General features: G+C 38.7%; 1 protein-coding gene across 1 annotated transcript in view; it reads right to left on the reverse strand.

The window, feature by feature from the left end:
- The window catches only part of LOC127946297 (potassium voltage-gated channel subfamily H member 2-like), a 111,488-nt gene extending 91,342 nt beyond the window's left edge, over positions 1 to 20,146 (reverse strand). The window contains exons 1-2 of the mRNA XM_052542763.1: positions 19,522 to 20,146; positions 11,830 to 12,060 (exon numbers count right to left, since the gene is read on the reverse strand). Of these exons, the coding sequence (XP_052398723.1) occupies positions 11,830 to 12,060; positions 19,522 to 19,597 (307 nt within the window). The 5' untranslated portion in view covers positions 19,598 to 20,146. The remainder of the gene's footprint in view (positions 1 to 11,829; positions 12,061 to 19,521) is intronic.
- Positions 20,147 to 27,373: the final 7,227 nt, after the last annotated feature.

A 27,373-nucleotide genomic window follows, 5' to 3' on the forward strand; every position in this document is an offset into this window, starting at 1 on the left:
AAAAAAAGTAATGCTAAAAATTAAAACAGGGAAACAAGTAGAAGAAAAAATATATATAAATAAATAAATGGATTTCAAATGGGCCAATTATTCAAAGGGCCCAATTTATTATATATAAAAAAAAAAAAAAAAAAAAAAAAACTTTCTCAAACTAGTATTCAAACTTTGCTTTTCTTGTTAAAAATGTGTCATTAGAATTTCTTTGGATTTCAATTTGTTTTAGTTCTGCTGTTTTGCATCCCATCAGCTTCAGGTTTGTTACAGTCACAGTGATGCAAGGACATGAAAAACCTGAAGAAGTAGAACACATATGATATATTTACTTTAGAAATAAACATTAAAAAATGTGTACAATAAATGAGGTTTTATTTAAATGAGGTATTGTGAAAGATACGAACACGCTTGGTTGCATCTGTCACATTTGTTCTCCGGTTATGAATGAATATCTTAATTTTTAGTGCAGATGGGTCTCTAGGCGACTGAAGCAGGAGATTGCTGGATCATGAAGAACGGAGCCAAGTGTGTGTGTGTGTGTATCACAGACTGAAAATCATTAATAAACTAATAAAGCCAGCCTACATTAAAGCTGCAGAAATTATGTGTCACCGTTAGTTCAATTTGTGACAGAAAACAGACACAAATGCATGAATCAGCGTATGTGTGTTTAGAAGCCCTCAGAGCTTCTGATGAAATGAGATTTCCGCATGTCACATTATCTGCAGAGATCTGATGTCTGTTCTGGTGTAATAATAGCTCTTCTGGGAAAATACTGAGCTGTTTGGAAACTCAAATCAAGTTTAGACACATCCACTGATCTGATTTACACATCACATACAAAAGTGAAATGTGGTTGGTCACCTAACATGTCTGTCAAACGGCCACTTCCTGTCTGAGTAGGCGGGACTTGTCAAAAGTGTCACCACTGGTGAGTTTTCCAGAACACTTTTATGATTGATGGGACTGATTTGGGAGAGAGAGACACTGAGATCTGAGAAAATTTGCAAGTTCTTTGCCTTGCAGCAAGATTTTTAAAACAAATTAACAACATCAAAAAATCTAGCAAAACACAGATTATCATATAGCGCTATAAACACATGTAATGTCTGTTTCATTCATACTGGAAGCCAGAGGGCGCTCTCACGCAGAAACTCAACACATGCATCACAGAAATAATAGAACTGATGACACTCCAGGAAATCCCTTATATGGACAAAACATCCTGCCATCACTGTGACTGAATAAAAAGAGATAGAAGATGTCATTTAGAAACGTGTATTTTGAAGTCTCGTCTCATTTCCCATGTTCTGAATTAAAACCTGTGGTTCTGGATCATATCAACACGAATCTTGTAGAAGAAGTGTGAGATGAAAGTCAAATGGCTCATGCGTGGATTTCTGGGAATGGTAAATGTCAGGATGAAGCCGTGAGAGGCCGAGACTCATTGGCATGGATGGCACGGGTCAGGTCTGTTGTCAAAGCGGACGCTCAGGACCACATGTCAGCACTTCCTTCAGCTTGTTCTTTCAATATTGCACAGAAAACGCTTTTGTAAGCCCTTCAAGACTCACAATAGCCTGTGAATAAGCTTCACAAGAAGAGTCTGTTCACGTTTAGTTGGTAGTTTATCTCAGTCAGGTCGAAATATGATCAATAACTACAACTGTGTCAAACTCAATATACTGAACAGAGAAAGATGAGGAACTGGGGACAAAGACAGCTTATCAGATATGACTTGAGTACAATAATTATTTAATAATAGATCAAAAATGATCAAATATTATTTGAGTATGATACATATTTAATATATAAATAAATAATAATAAAATATACAATAAATATTTGTTACTGAATTATGTATAACATAATATCTGATAAATGTGTATAATATTATTAATAAAATTATATGTATAATAAACATATTATTATTATTATATTAATAACACAATTGTGTATATGAATATGAAACTTCCATAACATGGAAAAAACTAATTATATATATATATATTATATATATATATATTAATTATATATAACATGTGAAAGTTTACCAGCAATAAATTATTTTTTTTTATAAGTTATACTTTTTTTTTTTAAATAATAGTTATAATTAAAAATTTCATTAAATAATTAATTAAATACTTTTTAGATTAAAAAAAACTCTCTTAAAACTTTATTTTATTTAGATACAGATATATATTAAAGTACATATAAAACTTATATATATATATATGTTAACATCGTTTTCCTTTAGAAAACCATGCACTAATCATCATTCACAACAGGGCCATAAACATCTATTAAACTGTAATCTATCACATTAACACACAGATATGATCAATAATAACGTACTCGGTTACTAACGTAACCTCGGTTCCCTGAAATACGGGAACGAGTACTGCGTCGAAGACGCATATGGGAAAAACCCCCTTTTTCTCCTGAACTGAAGCCTTATTCAATCACGCAGTGAAACTGCACAGCCATTGGATCGTGCAGTGCTATTAAAACAAACCAATGGCTTGGCAGCGGTGCTGCACGAACCTATGGCAGCGAAGCCCGCCAAAGCCCGCCAATATGGGCGGGGAATCTGGCTATATATTGGCCGCTTCGCCACAGGAATTCAGGTTACTTCGACTGAAGCGACGACTGAGTTGTGCAGCCTTTTTAGCATGGCAAGGAACGCAGTACTCGTTCCCGTATTTCAGGGAACCGAGGTTACGTTAGTAACCGAGTACGTTCCCTTTCAATACTTCACTCGTACTGCGTCGAAGACGCATATGGGAACCCAGTTCAATCACGCCATGCTAAGAAGGGAGGACGACCAACGCAATCAAACTTGATTTGTTAAACCAAGATATGATAATAGCAACTAGGGGCAGAATAAGCTCAATGAGGTTACGTCTGGCCTAGCCTGATCATCCCGTGTTCGTATCGCCTCAGTAGCCAAGGGACCGAGTGCATACGAGTAGAGTTTGAGCCTTGGGCAAGAATGGCCAAGAGCATGCAAATGAGGAACAAGAAGGTGACCTTCACACAGAAAGTACCCTAGCATGAAGCGCTGGGACGTCTAGATTGTAAAATCTAGCAAATGTGGACGGCGAGCTCCAGCCAGCCGCCTCACAAATTTCTGCGATAGTCACACCATTAGACCATGCCCAAGACGAAGACACTGCTCTCGTCGAATGGGCTCTTACTCCAATTGGGCTTTGCAGGCCCAAAGAAGAGTAGGCTAGCTGGATTGCATCCACAATCCACCTTGAAAGTCTTTGCTTAGAGACCGGTAACCCTCTGGTGCGGTTTCCAAAGCATATGAAGAGCTGTTCTGATCGTCTTATTGGTGCAGAACGCTCTATGTAGACTTTTAGAGCCCTCACTGGGCAAAGTAGATTCAGCCCTGGATCCTCCTCTGTGTTTTGTAACGCAGAGAGGGTGACCACTTGTGCTCTAAAAGGTGTGGAGAGCACCTTTGGCACATAGCCATGCCTCGGTTTCAGGACGACCCTCGAGTCGTTAGGCCCGAATTCTAGGCAATTAGGGCTCATCGAAAGTGCTTGCAAATCACCCACACGCTTAACAGACGCTAGTGCCAATAGCAGAGCGGTCTTTAGCGACAGGGCTTTAAGGCCTATGGACTGTAGCGGTTCAAAGGGGGCCCCCTTCAGGGCTCTCAGCACCGTGGGCAGGTCCCAAGAAGGGACGGTGGGAGGGCAAGGCGGATGAAGCCGTCTGGCACCTCTCATAAATCGGACGACTAAGTCGTTTCTGCCCACCGACTGGCCTGCTATAAGGGCGTGGAGGGGGATCGTCCCTTCTCCAAGAGCTCTTGCAAAAATGACAGTATCACTGATACGTCACAAGAGGTCGGGCTCTCACCATGGTCTGAACACCATGTGGAGAACACAGACCATTTGGAGGCATAGAGGCGTCGTGTAGACGGAGCTCTAGCCTGTGAAATTGTGTCTAGCACACGCTCAGGGAGTCCCGCGGGCTCCCGTCGAGCGACCAAATGTGCAGAGACCACTTCTCTGGGTGTGGATGCCAAATCGTCCCGTCCGCCTGAGAAAGGAGGTCCCGTCTCAGGGGAACGGGCCATGGGGCTGCAGTCAGCATCTGCGACAGGTCGGCTATCCAGTGCTGATTTTCCCAGAATGGGGCTACAAGCAGAACCCTGCATCTCTGGTCCCTGACCCGCCTGATTACTTGGGGAATCAGAGGGACCGGAGGAAAAGCATAAAGAAGACGGTTGGGCCAGTCCTGGGACAACGCGTCCTTGATCTTGGAAAAATATATTGGGCAATGAGAGTTGTCTTTTGAGGCAAAGAGGTCTATTTCCGCTCTGCCAAAGACCTCCCATATCTTCTGAACCGTCTGCGGGTGGAGTCTCCACTCTTCTGAGGAGACTCCGCTTCTTGACAGCATATCCGCGCCCTTGTTCAGCTTGCCCGGAAGATGCACTGCTCTCAGGGACCCCAAATTGCTTTGGGTCCATTCCAGCAGTCGCGACGTCAGTCTGAAGAGACGCGTCGACGACAGCCCACCTTGGTGATTTATATAAGAGACCACCGTCATGCTGTCCGATCTGACCAGCACGTGGTGGCTCTTTAGGTCTGACAGGAAGCTCTGGCAGGCTCGTTGAACTGCAATCATCTCGAGGCAGTTGATGTGAAGCCTGCTCTCCTCTTTCGACCATTGGCCGAAAGCGGGTTTCCCTTCGCACAGCGCGCCCCAACCCTTGTTGGACGCGTCTGTGGAGATCACTTTCCTTCTGCAAACCATACCAAGTGGAGCACCCCGTTCCATCCATTGCATGTCCCTCCAAGGGGTCAGGGCCGAAATACAGTCCTGACTCACCTTGATATTCAAGCGTCCGTGACGCCATGCATGAGGTGGAACACGTGGTTTCAGCCAATATTGGAGGGGGCGCATACGAAGCAGCCCGAGCTCCAGCACCGGCGATGCCGCCGCCATAAGACCCAGCAGCTTCTGGAATGTCTTTAGGGGTCGAGAAGCACCTATTTTGAAAGAGGCCGCAAGTCGCTGTAGAGCCGCAGCGCGCTCCTTCACCATTGTTGCCCTCATCGTCACTGAGTCTAACACTGTTCCCAGAAACGATATCCGCCGGCTGGGGGACAGTGAGCTCTTGACAAAGTTCACCCTGAGCCCCAGGCATTCCAGATGGCTGAGGAGCACAGTTCTGTAACCCAATGCCTCCCCCTCTGACTGAGCTAGAACTAGCCAGTCGTCGAGGTAATTGAGAATGCGGATGCCCTTCTGCCTGAGAGGGGAGAGAGCCGCATCCATGCACTTTGTGAACGTGCGAGGCGCCAGAGACAGCCCAAAGGGGAGGACCTTGTATTGGTAAGCCACGCCCTCGAAGGCAAATCTCAAGAACGGCCTGTGACGGGGGGCTATCTGGATGTGAAAGTAAGCGTCTTTCAGATCCAGCGAAAAGAACCAATCCCCTGAGCGTATTTGCGAGAGGATTTGTTTCAATGTGATCATTCTGAAGCGCCGTCTCATGAGGGCACGGTTCAGATGTCTTAAATCGAGGATGGGGCGCAGCCCACCATCCTTCTTGGGAACCAGGAAGTAACGGCTGTAAAACCCTGAGTCGCGGTGTGCTGGGGGAACGATTTCTATAGCTCCCTTCACCAGCAGATTTTTCACTTCGGCACGAAGAACGTGAGCGTTCTCGTTGTGCACTGAAGTGGTGACCGCCCCGCGAAAGCGTGGTGGCCGTCGTGCGAACTGAAGGGAATAGCCGTGTTTTATTACTCCCATGACCCAATCTGATACCCCGGGAATGGCTTGCCATTGTGAGGCCCGGATGGACAGAGGTTGTATTAACTCGAGTGATTGACCGCCGTGGGGGGACATAGCACTCGTGAGTGTTGTGTGAGGAGAACTGCTCTTTTTGTGAAGGAGTGTGTTTTTTATTTTTTGCACTATAACAGCGCTTTGCTGTCTGGGCGCTAACAAGGGCCCATTGTTTGCAGCAGGAACAACTTCGTCGACATCTGGAGATGGACGGCAGAACACACGGGGCAGTTTGGGGGGTGGTCCGGCTGTGGCGAGACTTAGCCCCCTCCTCTTTCTTTCCTGTCGATCAGGATGACGGCGGCGGCGCAGGGTCCAGCACTATCTTGGGCCGGGGTCCCATGCGCTTGGGATACTGATACCGTCTGGTGGTTTCACCGGCTGGGCTGCGGTGGTAGCAGCTGGCGCTTGCTTAGGAGGCTGACGAATCGGCACCTGTCTGGGGCGACTGGCAGCAGATGAAGCGCGCTTCGGCAGGAAGTGTCGCATTGCCTGGGACGACTTCTGCGCCTCTGTGAAACGCTCGGCGAATCCCTCTATCGCCGGGCCAAAGAGGCCGCTGGGGGAGATCGGTGCGTCTAGGAACTGGGCTCTGTCAGCATCCTTGATCTCCGTAAGGTTGAGCCATAAGTGGCGCTCCAAGACGACCAGGTTAGCCATCGAGCGCCCAATGGCCTGGGCGGTGCTCTTGGTAGCACGCAGCGCCAAGTCTGTTGCACTTCTCAGCTCCCTGAGTGTGGCGACATCTGGGCCAGACTCGTCGGTGGCGGCGAGAAGTTTGGCCTGGAAGACTTGAAGCACCGCCATAGAGTGGAGCGCCGCGGCTGCTTGCCCTGCCGATGAGTAGGCACGCCCGGCGAGCGCCGACGTCGTACGGCAGGGTTTGGACGGATGGTTGGCCTTGGCTTTCCATCCAATAGCTGCTGGCGGGCAGAGATGCACGGCCACAGACTCGTCCAGCGGCGGCAGCCGTTCGTATCCTCTTTCATCAGCGCCGTCAATTGAGGTGAGGGCGGATGAAGATGAAGTACGCAGGCGCACTGAGTAGGGGGCGCGCCACGATTTAGTGAGCTCGTCGTGGACCTCCGGGAAGAACGGAGCAGTTCGCTGACGAGGGGCTTGCTGGCGCCCCGGCAGAAACCATTCATCCAGACGGCTACGGGCTGGTTCCTCTGGAGGAGACCAATCCAGACCCAGCTCATCCACTGCCCTGGAGAGAACGCGGATAAGCTCGGCGTCCATCCCGAGTTTCGAGCGGTTTGGTTCAGATGACATCGAGGGGGCGGGGTCCGGCGAGCCCGACAGCTCCTCAGCATCTGAAGCGGCTAGAGACATGCTGTCCTCTAGCAGTTCCTCCTCAGTCCCTCCAAACAAAACCAGATCACTCGCGGCAGCAGAGGGACACTGGTCTGGCTGTACAAAGAGGACTGGGGAATCCCCTCTGGGCGGAGAAAACGAGGCACGCGGGGGCTGAGCCGGCGTGAGCTCGCTTTCATCCTGCTGCTTTAATCCTCTGCCCCGCCTTTTCTTCCTCGCCGGCTCGCGGGAGGAAGAAAAAGGGAGGGCGCGAGGAGCGAGATCGCTCTCTGAAAAGAAAGCGATTCGCGAGCGCAGAGAGGCGATATTCATGTTCTCGCAATGAGAACATGAATTCCCCGCGAGTGCTGTGTCAGCGTGGGGTTTCCCCAAGCACGCGACACACTCGCTGTGCCCGTCATCAGCGTGCAGAGGGGCTCTGCACGAGCTGCAATGATGAGACGGCATTTGCAACAACGCCGTAGAAAAAGGCTCTTTTAGAGAAATTTGCTCTTTCAATATATCTCACCGGATGGCCGCAGGGAAGCGATGAATCTGCGGTGGGGACCGGCAGTCGCGTTCCAGTGCGAGGCGTGTCAACGGCGAGCAGTTCAGCGGAGATCAGCGAAGCGATGTGACGTCGTCGCTGAAGGAGAAATAATCTGAATTCCTGTGGCGAAGCGGCCAATATATAGCCAGATTCCCCGCCCATATTGGCGGGCTTTGGCGGGCTTCGCTGCCATAGGTTCGTGCAGCACCGCTGCCAAGCCATTGGTTTGTTTTAATAGCACTGCACGATCCAATGGCTGTGCAGTTTCACTGCGTGATTGAATAAGGCTTCAGTTCAGGAGAAAAAGGGGGTTTTTCCCATATGCGTCTTCGACGCAGTACGAGTGAAGTATTGAAAGGGAACTGCAATTATGATTGATAAATGAAAACTAGTGCTGTACCGAGAGAGCCGGCTAATCAAATATTGCTTGGCTCTAAACGGAGGAGGTTCCTGTCAGGAATCATGGTGTGAACGTGAGGAGATCCCTCGCAGGTGATAATCCACAAAACACTACTCAAGCAAATGAAACCACCTATTTTTAGGAAACTGGTATCACAAAGCCGCTGTAGGGGAAATGAAGGTCAGGTTTCTGCTCAAAGGGTCACTACGAGTGTGTTTGGATGTCAGCGATGCGTCTCTAACTCGTTCAACACCAAGAGCAGCTGGTAATGTCTCATAATGTCTGTGATTTCTGCAATGCAATGAACTAGTGTCTGTGAATCTAGCACAAAACACTGCTATTAAAATGTGAAGTCTGCATGTTGTGTGAATGAGCGGCATCTGTGTTTCTATGTTCTGTGAACATGTTTTTAGCATCTTGCATCATTATATGAGGACATGAACATGTGGACTTCATCTCCAGAGCAAAAACTATCCTCAAATACACTGAAACTCAAAGGTCTTCATTACAAACTTGATGAAATCAGGACAGAAATATATTTTGATTGTGTGGTAGAATTTGCTTCTCAAAGTAAAATAAATAAATAATACAATTTATTAAAACATAATTTTTTAAGGAATATCAAATAATTGTTCTGTTATGCTGCAATATTTGCCACTTTATTTAATTATATTGTGAAAGATTATTTAAATTGTTAAAAAAATGAACATAAGTTGTTTAAAATAATTACAACTTTTTATGCCTACATTTGATTACCAACTTTTTGAATAATACATTTGTATTAAATAATAAAACATGTTTTTCTGTTATTTTTTTTATTAATTCAGCTGAATAGACATTTTGATTTAATTACACTATTAAATATAGTTTATATATATTTTTAACTGAAAATACAGTATTTGGGAAAAATATAATTTAATGTGGGACAAATTTACTTTTAGAGCACTTTTTTTATTATTAAACTGTTTATTAAATTGTCATGAAAGTTTGAAGTTCAACTCAGTACATAACTTTAATTTAATCCAGAACAAAATTACAAAACAGCATTTTGGAAAAAATAATATTTAATTTGGGAAAAACTACAACATATTTCACAAGGCCATATAAATGTAATTTCTGTAAAGAATTTGATTAATTTTGATAAATTGTTGTTAAATTTTATTAAAATGTTTGTTATATATATTACACTAACATTAATTTAATCATTAAAACAGCAATTTGCTTTTTGATGACTGAAACTTAATAGAGCTCGGAAATTAATTAGAGCCCGGGGAAAAAAATAAAAATAAAACAAACTTTGGGGAAAAATAAAACATTTAATAGGGCCCTACATCAGCAGTGTATGAAGCAGATTGAGAAGGCAGCGTGCCATGGGAAATATTAGGTTGTGCCCTTCTTAACCTGTCTCTTCTCACACGCTAGCTTCCCTCACTTTCACCGTCTTTGTCTTATTTTCATGTGTAATGCACCAGAGTTGGGTGTAAAACTCAAGAGTGATTGATTAAGTGCCGGTCAGATCAGCGACGGACAATAGAGAGCAGGAAAGGGCAATCCATCAAGATGAAGGCTGATGCCAACACGCAGCACACCAGATAAATGGCTGCACAAAACCAGGAAAGGGAAGAAGAAGGCAAGGCAAGGCATTTTATTTCTAAAGCACATTTAAAACAGCAGCTGCTGACCAAAGTGCTGTAAAATCTAAAAACGTAAGATGAAGAAAAAAAAAAGAACAGTAAAACAAGATAGACTATCAAGAGAACACCCTGCAACCGAGATCTGTTCCCTCTTTCTAGCTCCAGTAAGAAGCCTGTACCAAATTTTGTACCAAATGAAGCCATGAAAGAGAGGACTTAGCTACACCAAGATACAGGGAGTTACATTAGTCCAGCCTGAAAGGAAATACAAGCATGGATCACATTCCTTGATGATAAAAATGCTTTCAATTTCTAAATGGATCTGAGATGATAAAAGCTGTTCTTCACCACAGAGTTAATTTGTTTGTCAGATGGTCTTAAGGTCTTATGGTCTTTGTCAGATGGTCTTAAGGTCTTTGTCAGATGGTCTTAAGACCATTATCAAAGATCACACCCAATTTTTTTTTTGTTGCATGAGTATGAGAATGCACATATAAAGAACCCAAATTTTTATTTATTTGTATAATAGATGCTGGAGATCCGAAAACTACAATTTTAGTTTTAGAATCATTAAAAGTTGGCGGCCAACCAGCATCTTACCTCTGCTAGACAATTTAATAAAGAAAGTATATCATAAGTATCACCATGATTCAAAGGGAGGTACACCTGTGTGTCACTGGCATAAAAATGGTAATTAATGTTATACTTTAAAAAAAATCCTGCCTAAAGGGAGCAAATAAAGTGAAAACAAAAGCGGGCCCAAAATCGACCCCTGAGGCACACCACAAGTTAAAGGTACAGAAGAGGAGGATAAACTCCCAACCTCCAACTCACAAAGATAGGATTTAAACCAATTCAATGCAGTACCATGAATTCCTACACATTCCCTCAACCTTTCAAGTAAAATGAATCTGAACAGACCTTTTTTTTTGAAGCGGATTCACTACTGCATATTTCAGAAATGGTGGAACAGTGCCTTTAGATAGGCTACTATTTATAATTGTTAAAACAAAAGGTTCAATGACACCCAGCACTTCCATAAGAAGACGAGGAGTAACTACATCCATGGAGCATGAGGAAAGCTTCATTTTATGGAAAACATCCATAAAAAAGAAGATATAGGCTTGAATTCAGTTAAGCAGACTGAGCATGGGTCAAAAATAGGTGTATTTATGTCAACTATGATAATATGAGATTTAATAAAATAAATTTTGTCAAAAAAAAAAAATCAAAAAGTTATCACTTGTGAGAAGAAGAAGAAGAAAAAAGAAAGTTTCCTCCCTCCCTTCACTGATCCTCACGGAATCCCTGTTTCTGGAGCAGCACGGTTTTTCCATCTGTATTATGCATGAGTGAATCAAAGTGTGTGTCGTCATCAAGGCCTGATTCTAGATTCGGTGTGTGTGTGTGTGTGGGTGTGGGAGGATGCATATGTATGTGTTTCAGATAGATGACAGGTTTCATCGTCGAGTCAGTAGCTAACAGAAGAGACAAACAAAACATGAGGCACGGCTGTATGTCAGAAAAATCAGGAGAAACTGCGATTCTGAACTCAGATTCCAGTTCTTGCCAAATTAGACAAGTTAAGATCCCTAAAGAGCAATAATGAGATAATATATATATCATGATATATGTCCTTCAGTAATATATATATTACTGAAGGGCAACCTGTTCTTGCAATGTCTAGAATAAAAAAATAAAATAAATACTACATATAAATAATGTACTAAATAAAATAATGTAAAAATAAACACTGTAATAAATAAAAACAAATAACCACATATAAATACTGGTTAGTTAATTTAGTAGAAGATGTCTAACGCATGATAGACATCACAAACCTCCCTTCATCTTTCTCTCCAGCCACCGATCTCTGGCACATCATTTTAACAAACCAAAGTTGTGGAGCTGAAACAGTTGGAGATAACTGCACAAACAAAACAAACCAGACTCCCACTGAAGCCTTTCCAAAGCAAAACAGCCATTTGTTCACTCAGTTGTGCTCAAAACATCAGCACAAGGCCACCTGCATTCACACGCCTTGCATTAAACCCAGAACGCTCCTCTTCTGAGGCCGAAACACGCTACTCAGAGAGGTTGTAATGAAAGGGCGGCCCGCTGTGGATTAATCCTACCGTCCTTCCTGTAGAGCACGATCTCCACCTTCCTCTCTTCTGACCCCAGCAGCGCTTGTGCCATCTGTGCGATGGAGAGCCTCTTGGTGTGTGGGCCGTACAGGAAGCTGCAGGTGCACGGCTTCTGCATGATCTCAGCCCTCGTGAAGCCACACATGTGACAGAAGCCATCGTTACAGAAGATGATGGCGCAGTTCTCCACCCGAGCATTGGCTATGATGAACTTTCTACCTGTAAGAGACAGAAAACAACCTCTTTAGTATGTTAGGAATCACGTGGGGGTTTATAAAATGTGCTCTCTTCAATTTGGTGTGTTATCTGGTCCGATTTAGCAGATCATTCCAATAATTCATTTTTTCTAATTTAAATAAATAAATAAATAAATAAATAACACTGAACATTTCATTTCATTTCACAAAAAAAAAAAAAAAAAAAAAAAAAAAATATATATATATATATATATATATATATATATATATATATATATATATATATATATATATATATATATATATATAATTTATATAAATGATTTATATAAAGTTTAATTTATAAGAAAATTTGAAAAATACATTTTATTTAAAAAAATTATATAAATTATAAATTATTTAAATACAATTAAATTTATTAGAAATTTTTGAACTATTGGACATTTATTAATTTTAAGTCTAATTCGTCTAAATCGTATATATATATATATATATATTTATATTTAATTGTATTTAAATAATTTATGTAACTATTATATATTTTTATTTTTTTAAATAAAATGTATTTTTCAAATTTTATATATATATATATATATATATATATATATATATATATATATATATATATATATATATATATATATATATATATATATATATATTAATTCCCCTTTCCAAAATTACATTTGAAACAAACTGAAAAGTAGACATACATAATATAGTATAATATAGAAACAAGGACATTCTAAAAATAATAATAATAATAATAAAATAAAAATAAAATAAAATAAAATTTTACTAATTTCACAAGTAATTTTTTTTTTATTATCCTGGTCAAAAATCAAGATATAATATTGTAGAGAAGATAACAGAAAGCACGTGTAAACCACGAGACTGGACTGTAAAACACACATCATCCCTCCGTCTCTGGGACAGATGTAGAGTACGGGACGGACACATGGACTGACCTTCACACGGGAACACCTGACCTCTGCTAAAACCACACCAGAGTCTCACTTTGCTAATGTTCTGGAGAGTTCAGTCATCTCTCACGGGACACAAGCGATAACTGAGAGCCAAAACTGGGAAACAGAGACGCTTCTTATGAGAAAGTGAAGTCAGCAGTGTTAAATTAAACCCATGGAGTTTCATTTCATTCTGCAAGACTTATCGACTGATTTACTTGAGGACGGTTAGTCATGTAGAAGAGAAAGATTCTGAAAATTTATAAAGGATAAATAATGCTAATGTTTTTCACAGTTTATGTACAAAGGATGCCAATATTAGTGGAGGGCATGGTATATTTATTTCCAGACTTGTTTCTCTCTTTTTTTTTTTTTTTTTTTTGTTATGCAGTAAAATATTAACCGTATGTTTACTACCGTATGTTATTTTTTTACTGAACATTCAATGTTAATTTAACATTTGTCTGTAAATAAAAACTGTAATCTGTAATTTATAAATAAAATAAAAATTACTGAAATTACACAAATTATCAGAAATGATCCATTTGGACTGACCTGTACTGTGGAGGAGAAAAAGAAACCTAATGAAGAGTAAAAAGTATACTTGCTAAGCACTAATAATTGAATGAGTGAACATATAAAAGACGTGTGTGTTGCTGTGTAGAGAAGCGCTGTATTGGTCCTGCAGTAGATGAAGCAGCGGCGCAGTATCTGACACGTTCCTCAACAGTAAAATCAATCCCAACAGAAGCTGGATCTGTTCCTGACGACTTTAGCAGCTGCTCCACACTGAGACACAACACACACGCTGTCTCCCTCCATCTGTCTCCCTCACATGAGGACATTTACTGCCATTAATATTCCTGATTAGCCTCGGCGAGTGTTAAAATTGACTAATACTGTACGTAAGGTGAACAAATTCCCTTCCATGTGCATCTGGATAACAAACGGATCTCATCCATCTAACTTTCTCCTAAAAGAAACCTCTGTTATAAGCGATGAACAGCTTTTGTGATCCTGTTAAAAGCATTGAAGCCAGTAAATGAATGCAATATTAACTTGTTTAACTGCACTCTTGCTTTAATAGAGATAAATGATAATAATCGAGGATCACATGATCAGAAATAGATGGAAACGGAACATGCACATCATGTAAGGCCTGGTTCACACGGGACGATTTTAAAATTGTCGGCAGATTTTCCAAACCTGAGAGACCCCACACACGGCGATAAAAAATCACGGGTCTAACAGTTTTGGTCGCTCCGTGTGTGGTGTGCAGCCACACGGCAATATCAACACATCACACACGAACCGATTTGACTCCCGAGCATTCCCAGGTCAGACGGGAAATCTCGCAAAATCCCTCGAGATCAAACGTGACTTTAGAGTAAACAATCATGGCGGACGAAGAGGATGCAGTGGCCATAGTTTGTGCTTTGTTTTTAACGGGGAAAAAAACATAAGAAAAATAAGAAAAGGCGATGGTCAAAGAGGTGGAGACGACGCGAGCATGGACTATACTTGCTATATCATGATATGGAGATAAGTTGTTGTTTTATCTCATAGAAATGTTGTTACGTACTACACAGATTAATAACCGTTGAAATAAACGTTCATATATTAGTTTCCATGTACTATGGTGGACTGCAGTTGTGGATGTAGTTATGCCCATCGACTTTATTTGTATTTGTTATATTATATACGCCGGCTGTTTTGATTTTGTTTCCCGGTACTATCACTGCCTCGTCACCTCGCTTTCTGATTGGCTACACGCCACAGTCCACAGGCTGCGTGATTGTTTGTCCTCGGGGGACACCACACACGAGAAGAAATCGGGCAAAATAAATCCAACATGTTGGATATCCCCGATTTGAGATCGGAGCGGTCCCGACATTCTTCCGAGCAGAGGAGATTAGTCTTAACACACCACACACGGCAGGAATATTTGATCAGATTATTTTACGATAATCGGAGCATCCTAAGATTGTCGGAAGGGCTGAATCGGGGCTAAAATCGGCCCAATTATCCTGCCGTGTGAACCAGCCTTAAGTTTATTAAAACAATATCTATAAGTTAAAACAAATATAGGTGCATTGCGTAAAAACGCCTACAGGGACATTATGTAAAAATGTAACGTAAAATATTAAATAAATGCTAAAATATGTACATTTATAGGTTAATGTGTACTGTATATAAATTATGCAAACTATTAGTACATTATGCATTCATATAAATATATTTAATATTCTGCATAATGCACATATTAATATGACATAATATAAAAATATATAATTTAGTATGAAAAGTATATAAATTATGTGAAAGATGTATTAACTTATAATGTATTTACATGTAGTTGTATATTTAATATTTATTTAATTTATATGCTGTACATATTAAGTTATAATTATTTATTTGTTTAAGTTTTGTAAATTAAGTACAATGTTAAATATACTAAATAAATGTGCAAATATGTGTATATTTAAAATAAAATAAATTAGAAATATTATTATTTCTACTAGGTCTATAAATGATACCAATCTGAATCTATAGACATTTGCACATTTTACTCCCAAAAACAGTAGAGAGGAAAGACGTCAACTCTCATATTGGGAGCTGAAAGCACCATCAAATTCGTCAGAATAAATATATAATAACATTAATAAGTGAGCACACAAAAGGGCAATGGATTAATACACTTGTGCATGTTCCAGTTTTGTAGAAAAAATGATTTAGACGCTCAGTTCTGATTAGATAAGACATGTTTAAAGATGCTAGAACAAATATTGAAGCAACTACCAGTTAACCTGACAAATGCATTTAGTGTGGTGCATGCATTGCACAGGAACAAGGAAATAAAAAAAGAAAACCACCAAGAAAATAAGTTAATAAACCTCCCTGGACAGAAGATGATGGGACTCTTCAGCCGACAGAGAGAAGAGGAAACTTCTCTTCTCTGGGAGTCGAGTCAACAGCAGTCATCCTTTAAGTGCTTTTACATGATGGATGTCAGCTCTCTCAAAAGGGCGTCAGATAAAGGTCATCAGCAAGCGCTGGAGTCTTCAGTAAATGACAGACGCTTCACGGGTCAGAAGAGAGGTTTGTAAAGGTGAGAGTTTCTGTGTGGGATACAGAGGTGACGTTTGCTCACTGCGACGGATAAAAGCTCTTCCTCGCCGCTGTCGATGTGGATAACATTTGGGTAACTTTTAGAAACTCTATCTGGGTTTTCTAATGAGAGTTAGCCCTCGTCTGTGGGTAACCGAAGTTAACCACACTTTTTTCCACCTTTACTTTTTTTTTTCAGGTGAATAAACATGAACTTAAAACAACTATTATACAAGTAGGCAACTATTTGCTGGATAATATGGCATTCTGGGTTTATAGAAATGTCATCTCAGTTGAAACGCTGTTTAAAATCTAAAAACATTTAAATAATGTCTTTGATAATCTTCAAAGACTCACTTGCACTCAAAAAAATGAATTTTCAGTTTTGTTCACTTTACCTGAACAATTCATGTTGAATTAATGCCATTTTGGCTATTTTTCAGTTCAACATGATTGTGTCATGTTAAACTGACTTAAAACTGTAACTCGCTGGTTTAACATAAAGTTTTCATTTTGAAAGAACATGTTTCAATCAAGTACTTCAAAATAAGTTTTATGCTTCCCATCATGCTTTGCACAGGACTGGATATGGGGAGAGAAAATGTTGAAATAAAGTGTTATTTTATGCAGTTTTTAGTAAAAAGTGATAATAAGGAGACTTTTTCATGTCTAATGCTCTATTATGTGGGCATTTTAAAAGACTTTATATTGGTGTATTTTGTGCGAGTTACCATTGTGGTGAAGTGTGGAGCTTGTGGTTGGGTTGAGGACCTGGTTAAAAGAAAGTCTAAAATACTTAATTTGAAAAAAGCAACTTTAATGAGAGTGCTAGTGCTTGATGTACACATAGTAACATCCTTAAACTGCAAACAGCTAACATCATGTGTAAAGAAAGGTTATATCTTACTTGCTAATGTTTTTATAACTCTAAACTTGCATGGACAGTGGTTCTACTTGATGTAAACATATTATCTCTACTCAGATATTTCATGAAGGATGAACTAAAGCAAACTGAGTAAACTCAACTAAAAGTAGACATGTCCTCATAACTTGATTTATTCTTGTCCAAATAACATGGTACAAACATGTGGAACTACTGTCCATGAAAGAATCATGTTCAGCCAAAGACTCACTTGATCTAATCAGGTGTTTTACAATTATGACAGATTTCAAAGCATGCAACTTAACCTAGATTCAGGCAAATGATGTTATATTATTATATAATTCGGTTTTCTAATTCTAATGTCGCTTTGGTGCATTTCTCAAGTCAGAAATGAAATTCTCAAAAATACTTCTACAAACTCCACATAAGTTGCAAGCTTTCGCAGGTGATCTATCGTGTGGTGCTGTTTGTATGAATTGTTTTCAAAAATGCACATGCTTTTTTTTTTGCAAATATTAAGAAAGATTCGAAAAATGCACCAAAGCAACTGAGAAAAGCTGCAATATTATTTATCATAATTTAAATTAAAAAGAAGCCATGCAAACATAACTTTAACATAAGTGTGTGTGTCAAGCCTATGTATGCTGCGACCAAAATAAGATGCATCACCGAGGAAGGAGAGAGAGACTGAATGGATCAGAAAACACACTCTTGATGCATTATAATGACCATCTCAGCTCTATAAGTGAGGTTTAAACGTGTCGACGGCTGATAAACACTAAAATTAAAGCTTTAAAGGACTCATTCTGTATATCAGATCGTTCAAACTCCTGACAGACTGTAATGCTGTTGTTGTTTTCATGCAGTGCATCAGAGTCGCTGACAGACACGAGATGAAAGTGAGCTCATCTGGGTTTTATCTGTGAGGAAAGAACAAGCCGTGTCTCCTGAGGAAACAGAACAATGCATTTAGCGTCGAGCAGCACCTGAAAGACGACGGCAGAGGAAACAGCAAATCCTCTTTTGTGTGGCTTTAACAAGGAGGAAAGCAAAGCGTGTTTAAGGGTTTTACACTCTTTCTCCTGTCAGCATGTATTGCAGATGCAAACTTGTGAAAAGTGGTTAAAATAGAACAAGAGACTGTTAGATGCAAGGTTTTCACACCGATACAACAGCAGTATGTGCATGTATTTACTGAACATATTGCATGCATGCAAGCTGAGTTACAGAAACAATCACCAAAATCTTATAACTCCTCATCTTCACTAAACCTTAAACCATGTTTCTTTAGAGAAAGAGAGAGAGAGACGTCATGCTGTGATCCAAAGAAATTGAGTAATTGAGATCTATCAGTCTGGAAGAGGTTGTAAAGCCATTTCTAAAGCTTTTGGACTCCAGCGAATCACAGTGAGAGCCTTTATTCACAAAAGGAGGAGAGGAGAACCTTCATCTCATCTCCCGATCACCGGAGAGAAAACACTCCCAAACGCTGAGTTTTTAATATTCGGGGAGATAACACAATCGTGTTTCCTCTCAACGGGAAGCACACAGTGTTCTTTTTGAACCGGTGTGAGACGTCAAGGCTAGAAAAGCAGATCCAAGCCATCTGGAGAGAAACACTAGCGGCTTCTGGTCAGCGTGATGACCGCACATACTGAGACAAGACACTTGCTCTACACTAGCACTTCTGGAAAGCTTGCGATGGGTTTTGACGGAAGGTAATACACTATTTAAAGCGACAGAGGGAGAGACGCTGTATCTGAATAGAGGAAGGGTAGTGGTGTTAAGACGGAAAGTGAAAGCATTGATTTCTGTCTCTTCACTACTGACACAAACCAGACTTGAATTATAACAATTCAGAACCGTCTCAAACGCTCTGGCTTTTCATGATCAACCAAATCCTCAATGAATATTAAACAGCACATACAGAGTATATCTATCAATGGGTAATCCAAAGTTGACATCTGGCCATTAGTCTGGATATTGTGATATAATTGATTTTTTTTTTTTTTATTATTAAAGCATCAATCACCTACTGTGTGTGTGAACACCTGTGAAGTATTAATAATTCAGAATTATAGATTGATATGATCTAGATGTTTGAGATAATCAATGTAAACAGTGAACATGTTCCATTATTCCTCACATTATTTAAGTCTATACACACACACCTGTTTACACACTAGAAAGTCTTATGAAAAGCATACCTTGGTGATACAATGTTATTTGGATTATAATATAATACTGAGCTATATATTAATTTCCCATGGTATTTGCAGGGACACCACACTGTGAAGAGTGGCAACATGTGGTTATCACCTTTAGACTGATTTTATACCTGTTCTGACCTTTTAAAGTGACTTTCCTTGGAGTAATCTAACGCACTCAGGTGAGATCAGTCACAATATTCCTGACAGGTGTCACCTGAAGAACGCGGTGCAAGGTATAAGTCAAAATAAACAAATAAATTAAATTAATTAAAAAATGCATTCTGTGCGTGAAATACTCTAAATAGACACGAACTTACTTTGACTTTCGAATTTCCTGATGATCGTGTCGAGGAAGGTGTTTTGCGGCGCGACGTGCCCCCGTCTTACCGGCATCCTTGCGCGCTCCGTCAACCGGAGAACTTCATCAGCCGACGCTCACGAACGCGACGCGCCGCTCCAAACCACCATAGTTTATTATAGCTAGTCCAATTAAAGCGCTCTCCTCAGTTTTCATTCGTGGAAGTCAAGTCCCGTTTATTTATATTGCGCTTTATGCAATATTGATTCTGTCAGTGCAGCTCAAACGGGAACATAGTTTGTCAATAATGCACGAGGACAATAACAGAGTCATTCTTTCCAGAAAAGAGATGCGATGCATTTGACGCGTGTCGCTCCTGGGGTCTCGCTTCGAGCAGCGAGCGTCATCAGCGTGTATCTAATCAGAAATATCAGTCAAATTAATTACTGCTCTCAGGGTTGCAATAAAGAACGGCGCAAAACATCATAAATATTCGGTTCCGTGCAGTTCGGCTCCTTGATGTCGTCACGCCTTGCTTTGGTGGAAATGTCCAGAAATTACAGGTGCACCGGGACGCTTCCTGATAATCCCGAGCGGACCCCGTGCGCGATCTCCTGAACTCATCTGACAGCTTCACGCGCTTTGTTTCCCCCCCTCGGCGGAGACTGTACATGATACGTCACCGGTGCGCGCGTGGCGGACGTGGGGTTTCCCTGCGCCGTCACGCGCGTGCGGGGGACAAAAGGCGCTCCCCGTGGACATAACGGCGGTTTTTAGTGCAATATCATCGAGTTTGCAACTTCTTTCTAATCAGCACGAGAAGCCAAAACACTCGAAGCGAAATTTATTTTCACCTGATTTTTTTTGGGTGCGCGAGATGTGCTTCTGAAGGGGGTGCGGCGCTTTTACCCATGTTTAGATCAGACTGTCTTTGAAGCATCCCAGCAGTGAGATCTCCAGCCTCCTCCCTATCCATCCCTCTCATTCACTATCAGCACATCATCATATGGCGAATGCACATGACACACGAGGTGGAAATGCAATAAATTAGATGCATTTGTGTGTGTGTGTGTGTGTGTGTGTGTGTGTGCGTTTTCTTCTCCAGTACACTTTCACTAGTTTCTCAACCTTGTATGATTCACAATAGAAAATAAACTTACTAAAGAGGTTAGTTTAATTGCTGCATTAAAATTGCACTTTGCATTTTGAATTGACTTCATAGTTTAAACCCAGAAATCATAAAACGACTTAAATAAGTAATGAATAAATATCTGAAAAGATTTAATGTAAATAAATAAATGTTTTATATATTAAACCAGTGTGTTTAAGGGAGGATATATGTATCAAATTAAGTAAAAACAACTGTACATATTTATTTTAAATATAAAATTTGCTACAAACATTTATTAAAGAATTCATTTGTCATAAAAATGAAAGAAGACTGTCTATGGCAATAATAATTAATTTCTTTATGATAAAACAGAGCTAATTTAATAAAGAGTATCTCATTAAAACAAAGACTAAAGCCTGCAAAAATTATAAACCATAACATAATTAAAAAAAAAGTATAGAATGTAGATCTCGTAGAGTTTTAGGAAATATTAAACAGTAAATATTCAGTCATATAAAGACTAAATGAAGAACAGTGGACGGATACGAGGACGTGGCGTCTGTCCATTCATCAGTGACCATTCAGCATCTACAGGTCTCCGTCTGCGGAAAGTGCAAAAGTATGTGAACATTGGAGGAATCTGGGAGTATTTTAACCTGAAATCTTGATTCATACCTTTCTGAAAGTTCACTGTTCGCTCGGGTCTGAATCAGGAGAGAAATCTGCACAGATCAAGCTCTTTTTTTATTTAAACAGCTCTAAACAAATCTGTGGCTGGATTTTGATGAGAGAGACAACAGGAGATGCACTTTTTCACTGGAGGAAGTGTTGTCTGGATGATTATTGTTTCATCTTTTGTCTTCTCCAGATGTTCACTGATGGACTGGAGTGCTGTGGATTATTGTGATGTTTTTATCAGACTCTCATTCTGACGGCACCCATTCACTGCAGAGCATCCATTGGCGAAACACTGATGTAATGCTAACTATAGTCAACTGGTCCTTTAAGTAAGTTTATGCTTAAGACTTCCAATGGGTAACAACCAAAATTCCTTGCTTTTTTCATTGAATAAAGTTTATTTTCCAACCACTGACATGGGCAGATATTGTTCTTGTTTTATAAACAACCTCAATTAATTTTGATCGTTTTCAGAAAACAAAACTTGATGATGTCATTCTGCATCTCTAGTCAATGGATCTTGATTTAAGAACTTGCTTATACATTATAAGAAAAACGTTTAGATATTTGTACAGTAGTGAGAAAGACAGTGCATGCAAGACTCTCCGTTCATTCTGCAAAGTTCTTGTTAACAGGCTTGGAAACTGTGATTATGATGATCTGAAGCTGATTTTGACTGAAATAAAATTGCCATCTTGCACAATTTCATATTTAGCTCTTTTTAACTTTTCAACAAAGAAAGAAAGAGCAAAGGAAGTGTATCATGTGTGTAACTGATGCTCTGTGTGTATTTGATCATTCTTACGGTGCCACAGGGAATTATGGGAAACAGTGTGTTGGCAAAATCCCGTCGCCTCATAAGCAGCTAAAGGAGTGTTCCAGGAAGCTTTATGGCTGTTTTCAACAACAATACACAATGCATCCAAACTAAATTGAACAGCATTCACAATAGTAGTTTAATTACTGTTAATAAATCAGATTCTGTAATTGGCACACACTCGAATTAAAGGAAATCCAGCTTCCAGACGGTAAATCCCATCAATCTGAGTCGAACGCTGCTTAAATCATGCAGACGATCTCTTCAGTGCACACATTTGCATTTTTAGAACAGGTTTTGCAGCACTGAGACGTTCGGATGAAGGCCTGAGCTTTTCTGTTTCTTTTCCACACTGTGAATTTATACTTGGACAAAAAAAGCAGTTTGCAAGTCTTCTGAAGTCACACGATGGCTTTATGTTATAAATAGGCTAGAATTGATTGTTTAAATGTCAGCTTAAATGTCAGTCTGCTTCTCACACAAAGCTTCTTTAACTCTAGACTTTTTTGTAACAAATAATAAAGTTTCAAATAGAAAGTACTACTTGAGTTTCTAAGTATAAATGTGTATATATATATATATATATAAAGCATATTTAAAACTAATTAAATTATTATTTCTAAGAAAACATAAGTAAAAAAAACTATATGGGCTTAATTATTGATCATTTTAGAATATTAAATGAATTACTGTAAAAAATAAAAATAATTTTATTTAAAAATTACCAGTAATATAATACCCACTGATTTCCTAAATAAATAATTTATTACTTAAAAAAAAAAATTAAGCATAAGTAAATTTTTTTATTAAGTATAATTTTTTTTATTAATTGAAAATAACAGAAAACTGTAGAAAAACAAAACAATTACACCAAAACGAGAGACAAACATTTGGACAAACATACGATGTGTTGCAATCCAAACTGTCTTCATGCTACATTTGTTTAAACGCCAGTGGCCTGCTCTCTTCGATGGAGCGGAGTCGAGGGATCATTTAGAGCATTCGGTTTCTCTCTGAGCCCATTAGGAGACGAGAAAGGAGACGACAGATGTGAAGACAAAAGAGGAAAAGCATGTGTGAGTTTGGTGTTAGAGCAGGAGCAGACTGGTTTCCATGGCAACCCGACAGAAGATTCCACTTCAAACACATTTTAAAATAGTAACAGAAAACTTTCACACGGATGAAACATTTAAATCCAGAACAGAGAACACAAGCATATATATACTTATTATTTTAAATAACAACAATAAAATAATAATAATAATAATAATAATAATAATAATAATAATAATAATAATAATAATAATCATCATCATCATATAAATAATATTAAAAGATACAACTTTTGATTTTAATAATGTATTAGATAGGCTATTTTATTATTAATAATAAAACTAACATTAAAGTTAGTTCATGTTAGCTCATCTAAAGTGTTAACAAACAGAACTTGTAAAGTGTTATTTGCTGTTATCCACCAAGAAACTAAGTAAAGTTTTATTTACAGAGCAGCTCGCAGATGTTTACTGAGAAAATATGGAGCACAACTGAGAATCCAGAGCTAATGTATGAAATATGTTTGTTTGTTTTGCTATTATTCACACAGTGCATATACTGTAGGTAGATGACATTTACATTGGAATATGATTATTTGATGTGACCTTATAAGCAATGAACTAAACCAACCATGGCTGTGTTTCTCAAAATCATCTTAACCTAAGTTGGGTCTATGATCTTTTGGGAAACACAGCCCAAGAGTGAGGTATGATTATTATCATTGAATTATCATAAAATTTATGTCAACATTTAAATTTTTTTTCCATATTTTTTTTAATGTACTAAAATAACTAAAACTAAAAAAGAAATTAATAGAACTATATAGACTTTTTTTAAATATATTTTTAGATTTTACTTTTTAATAGTTAAAAAAAAAATAGTATTTAAGAGTTTTACGCCATGAACTAAACCAACCTTCTACGAGGCAGGATTATGATAATTAACTTAAACTAAAATTCAACTTTAATTGAAATAAAACAAAGGAATGAATAAATTAATAAATAAATAGAACAAAATAATTTTTTTTATCTCAGCTAGTTGACAAGGCTTTCTCATTTTCATTTTGCGTAACTTGACTAAACTAACTGAAACTAAAACTGAAAAAAAAAAAAAGAGACATTAAAAAACTTTAAAAAGCATATAAAAATTGACTAAACTATTAAAACTGAAATGAAAAATAAAATATAAAAATAAAACGTTATTCAAAATATTAATATAAACTATAATATTATATCAGTGATACTAAAATGATACATCTACGAGGTGAATCACAACTGATTTGAATCATAAAGTATTTCAAAATTTGAAAAACGGACAAAAGCACAGATTTTTACAGCTTTAGTTAGGGAAAGAACTTCAAAAATAAAAACAATTAAATTAGAAGCAATGGAGAAATATAGAACCCTTCATTTAAAGTTGTTGTTTTTATCTATAGAAATAATATATTTTATTATGTTTTTCGTAGCACTTCTTTCGGTGGTCTTTTTTCTTTTTTCTTCATCAGGAAAGGAATTCCAATGTTAAATATCCGATTCTTAAAAAAAATAGGTTGAAATAATGTGACTTATAGATTCAACAAAATCATATACCACTGGATGAATAAAAGCGTTATTCAACATATTTAATTTTGTTTTCATTGACAAAAGTTGCAAAGCATTTGATTGTAACTAGTTATATATGCTTATACGGTAACTAAGCAGTATTTTTTAGTTCAAGTGTTGTTTTTTTGCAGCTCTTCCACTGATTTAGAAAATTCACTCCAGCATCTGAAAGCAGTGCACTGCATGATTCGAGAGTTTCTTACAGATTTATTAGAAATATCTGACTGTTTTCAACTTTGAAAACTCAATTACTATGTTTCTGCTTTGTCTTCAGGTGCTGGAGAAACGACACACTTTGAAAGTCAGTCCAGTCTGAGTTTATTTCTGTCCGTGATCATTAGATTGGAGTTAAGAGGAACGATCTTTCAGTGAGCTGTGACATTTACTTGTGCCGGTGGCAGAAATGTAAATTGGGTAATTTGATTTGGACTGGATGAAGAAGAACAAATCATCCAGGAACCAGAGGGAGCACTTTTAGTTATTCTCTGAACAGATCTCCTCCCAATGATCCGGAGGAGCCCAATTCTTTCTGAATTCATATTCTCGTCTGATATTTAGCCAGCTATTCCATCCTGAGCAATGTCAGAGTGACTTTCTGAAAACATCAAGCCGATATTTTATATCCAGAGAGAGGATGTAGATTTCACTTCTCCACACTGAGACGCTCTTAGACGAAGCCTGATGGAGTTTCATGTCACCGAATCTCAATCCAATAACAGAAGCAGCTCTTTCTGTCAGAGATCCGTTTATACATGAAAGACAAACCCTGGGAAGACAAACAGCACATAATGTTTGATAAATACCATGAGTTTGCAAGTGTCTGGGATGACTTCCTGTTCCTGGAGGTCAAAGGTGAGGTTACGGGGAGCGATTCAACACAACAAAGACACTGGGTTTGAGGAACGCAGATTCCTTTGAGCATCACGTTCAGATGGATTACATGATTAATCATTTCTTCATGTTCATGTGAGCACAGCTCGAGGGACTCGTCCAGCCATCTGTGTCCAAATTACAGGAGAATTAAACACTTCCAAAAATATAGAGCCATCCGGAGCAGAACACAGTCCAATCTTTCATTTGCATCCCAATTAGCATGCCATTAACATAGATGACATTATTATTTGTGTCTGAACTACAGTAGTTTAAACACATGATCTGTTGGAGGCGGTTCGAGGAAGCACCAGAGCTCTTTAAGTGACGAGCTGCTGAAGTTCATTAATAGTTGTAATCAAATGAGTCAAGCTGCTTAAATCTGTTTCAGACACACTTCATTCCTCCCAAAGACTTATCGCTCTGTTTTAAATGAGTCGATCAACTCAAAGTCTATTCGGTCTTATCATCTAAAACATAATTAATGAACAGTCTGCATGGTCGTCACCAGCGGTGGACAGGAACGGAGTAGCTTTACTTCGTTACTGTACTTAAGTACAATTTTCAAGTATCTGTACTTTACTGGAGTAGTTTTATTTTGAGTAACTTTTACTTTTACTTCACTACATTCCAAAGCATAAGATCGTACTTTTAGCTTCACTACATTTCATAAAACATATCGTTACTCCCTATAATATATCACGTGCTCCAACACGCAGAAGCAGTGTCTGATTCATCATGAACGAACTGAGTCTTTTCAAAATAAACTTTAATCGGATCGCGAATCGCACCAAACGATTCGTTTACGAATTGCAGCTGTTCTGGAGTCGACAACTCACTCACTATTTTTATTCAACCACCTATATATATATATATATATATATATATATATATATATATATATATATATATATATAGATTACATCTAGAGACAAAAGAAAGGATGTGATGTTCAGAACATGGTAACTACAGTGATTATCAAAGAGGGGAAGAGATGCACCCCGTTTAGCCAGGGGTGTTTTTACACCACAGACAAGATTTGAGAAGGAAAAAATCATTATGAAAATATTTTCCTTAAAATGTTCTTCCTAACTTCAGGCCTTATTGTCACGTCATATATAACTGTGATGTTCTGTAAAACCACAAACTTTAAAACACTTTAAAACAAAAGTCCATATCAACAACAAAAATATATCTTGACTCCATATAGTCGTTATTTTGGAAAAAAAACCCAGGTATTTTGAGCAGTAGGATTATATATATATATATATATATATATATATATATATATATATATATATATATATAAATTGCTAATATAAAATTAAATTAGCCTATATAAAATTGCAAACATCTATTTTTTTTTTGTACTTTTTTACTTAAACGGTTAGTTCGCCCAAAAATGAAAATGTGTCATAAATAACTCACCCTTATGCTGTTTCAAACCCGTAAGACCTCCTTTTATCTTCCGAACACAGTTTAAGATATTTTAGATTTAGTCCGAGAGCTCTCAGTCCCTCCATTGAAGCTGTGTGTACGGTCTACTGTCCATGTCCAGAAAGGTAAGAGTGTACTGTTTGAGTGCATGAATTACTCCAGGATATTGGTTTGTTTGAACTCAGAGGGAGTGTCAGACACATTAAAAAAAAGTTAACAGCTTAAGTCATTTGTGGATTAATGCGTATTAGCGAACCATTTAAAATGATTTAGATAGATTTGGTGAACTGAATGATTCGTTCAC

This window comes from Carassius gibelio, chromosome A24 (assembly GCF_023724105.1).
Source record: "Carassius gibelio isolate Cgi1373 ecotype wild population from Czech Republic chromosome A24, carGib1.2-hapl.c, whole genome shotgun sequence".
Lineage (NCBI taxonomy): Eukaryota > Metazoa > Chordata > Actinopteri > Cypriniformes > Cyprinidae > Carassius > Carassius gibelio.